The sequence below is a fragment of the Miscanthus floridulus genome, chromosome 18 (genome assembly GCF_019320115.1).
Source record: "Miscanthus floridulus cultivar M001 chromosome 18, ASM1932011v1, whole genome shotgun sequence".
NCBI lineage: Eukaryota > Viridiplantae > Streptophyta > Magnoliopsida > Poales > Poaceae > Miscanthus > Miscanthus floridulus.
Genome location: NC_089597.1, coordinates 92,618,194 through 92,620,537, shown reverse-complemented (window position 1 = coordinate 92,620,537; position 2,344 = coordinate 92,618,194). Strand labels below are relative to the sequence as shown.

The window sequence follows — 2,344 nt, the reverse complement described above, 5'->3', positions numbered from 1 at the left end:
ATAAGCTTATATATAATTTCCTCTACTTTTCTTGATGGTTTTGTGGGCAAGGCGAGGCACGCGGCCGCGTTGCTTCGCGGAGACGAGGCGCAGCGCAAATATCGTGGCTGCCGTGCTGGACTGTTGTTGTGGGCTGGGTTTGGCACTTTGGCTTGCGGTTTTGTGCGCGCTTGGATTTGAGTTTGAGGATTGGGTCAGCCTGACCACCGAGATATTTGAGACTTGTCATGTGTGTCCCTGTGTTCGGGCTGCGAAGAAAAGCCGCTGCTGTTAGGAGTGGCAAAAAAAAAAAAATCACCAAAACCATTTAACCGAACTGATTTATACAAAAAAAAAGGCAGTGAACCAAAATATTTGTGATCTCTTCAGTTAAGACTTTTGTGATGTATTAGTTTTTTTACAACAAATTCAGTTAACACTCTCTAAAAACGAAATTCTTGATAACCGATTTAACCAAAGCAATTTCACCAAATTAACCGTATGCGCAAGCCTAGTTAGAACAGTGTTTTTCTCTCACAACATTTTAGTATAAACATCAGCATAAGCGAACATGGTGCACAGGACTACCGGTCTACTCGAAGGTGCCGTTTGACAACTCTTCTTAGAGCATTTTTTTTCTTGTGAATGTCTCCCGAGCAATTTTTTTTCTTGTGAAATGTCTCTCATCAGCCAAAAAGTAAGATGGATTACTGGATTAGCGAATGTATAACCCAATTCGGAGGCATATTTTGGGCCCGACAACACCTCGAAGAACACTGGGCTCACTATCGCGCCCACACAAGCAGACCTTGCTGTGCCCGGCCGGCCGGCGTCGTCCTCACGCCGCCATCACATTCGTTCCACGCACCACCCAAACCCACCGACCTGAGCCTTATAAACCATACATTTTTTACCGACGAATAGTATTTTTTTCTCATAACAAATCAATCGATTATATTTTCAGTAATTTTTTAATTAATAAATAATATTTTTTACTTACACCAAATCAGCTAACACTATTTTCCTCGTCGCGACTCAAACAAAGCCAAAACGGATAGGGCTCTGTCAGCCTCCCCGCACATCGGCCAAGCCCCGCCGCCCGCAGCCAATCGCACCCCCAACAACCAGCCCAAATCCCCCACATCCTAGGGCTCACGCCCCCCAAAGTCAAAACAGAAACCTCCAGCTGCAGGCAGTTTCCTCGACCGCATCGCCGCCCGCTCGCTCCGCCTCCATGGCAACCTCCGCCCTCGCCGCTCTGTCCGCCGCCGCCGGGAAGCGCATCCTCCTCTCGCGCCCCGCCTCCTCCTCCCCCTCGCTCTCCTTCGCCTCCCGCCGCCTGGCCGCCGCCGCGGGCCCCCTCCGGGGATTCCTTGGCGCGCCAATCCGGGCCGTGGCGTCGTCGGCCTCGGCGCCCCCCAAGACCATCGTGGTCGGGGACCGGCTCCCTGACGCGACGCTCTCCTACTTCGACACCCCCGACGGCGAGCTGAAGACGGTGACGGTCCGCGACCTCACCGCGGGGAAGAAGGTGGTGCTCTTCGCGGTGCCCGGCGCGTTCACGCCCACCTGCACCCAGAAGCACCTCCCGGGGTTCGTGGCCAAGGCCGGGGAGCTCCGCGCCAAGGGCGTCGACACCGTGGCCTGCGTCTCCGTCAACGACGCCTTCGTGATGCGCGCGTGGAAGGAGAGCCTCGGGGTCGGCGACGAGGTGCTGCTGCTCTCGGACGGCAACGGGGAGCTGGCGCGCGCCATGGGCGTCGAGCTCGACCTCTCCGACAAGCCCGTCGGGCTCGGCGTCCGGTCCCGGCGCTACGCGCTGCTCGCGGAGGATGGGGTGGTCAAGGTGCTCAACCTCGAGGAGGGCGGCGCGTTCACCAACAGCAGCGCCGAGGACATGCTCAACGCGCTCTGAATTTGCCACGCCATGGTTGTTGGGTTCGTCTCTCTTCCGGCAAAAAGTTAGTGTTTTTGTTTCTGAATAATCGTGACGGCAACGGTGGCTTGTTCCTGCCGCCACTGTTGTGTTGTGATCGGCGCTGTTACTAGTGCACTGCAGAGATGCAAGTTTCTTGCGAATGTCAGTATACGTATAGTTTCCTACAATTGTGGACACCCTCTGTTTCACGACTTGCCATGGTATGCTACTCTTGTCTGAGAATTGCTCATTTGCATAGTACCACTACTATCACAGGCGTTCAGTGTGTTCAGTGTTCTTGTCAAAGAGAAGGGACCGCACAGCCGCAGTATAAACGGCTCCATTTTGATTTGAAGGTTCAGGCTGTGATGCTCACCATTCTTTACTCACCATGCCAAACAAATACTACGTTTTTTATATTTCTGCACTGTAGTTAGTTGCTATGGT

The 2,344-nt window shown here is 53.5% G+C and overlaps 1 protein-coding gene across 1 annotated transcript; it reads left to right on the top strand.

The window, feature by feature from the left end:
- The first annotated feature begins 1,080 nt into the window (after nt 1-1,080).
- On the top strand, nt 1,081-2,111 carry LOC136521397 (peroxiredoxin-2E-1, chloroplastic-like). Its single transcript, XM_066515130.1, has one exon. It carries the CDS (start codon nt 1,214-1,216, stop codon nt 1,892-1,894), a length of 681 nt encoding a protein of 226 aa, XP_066371227.1. The 5' UTR covers nt 1,081-1,213; the 3' UTR covers nt 1,895-2,111.
- The last annotated feature ends 233 nt before the right edge of the window (nt 2,112-2,344 follow it).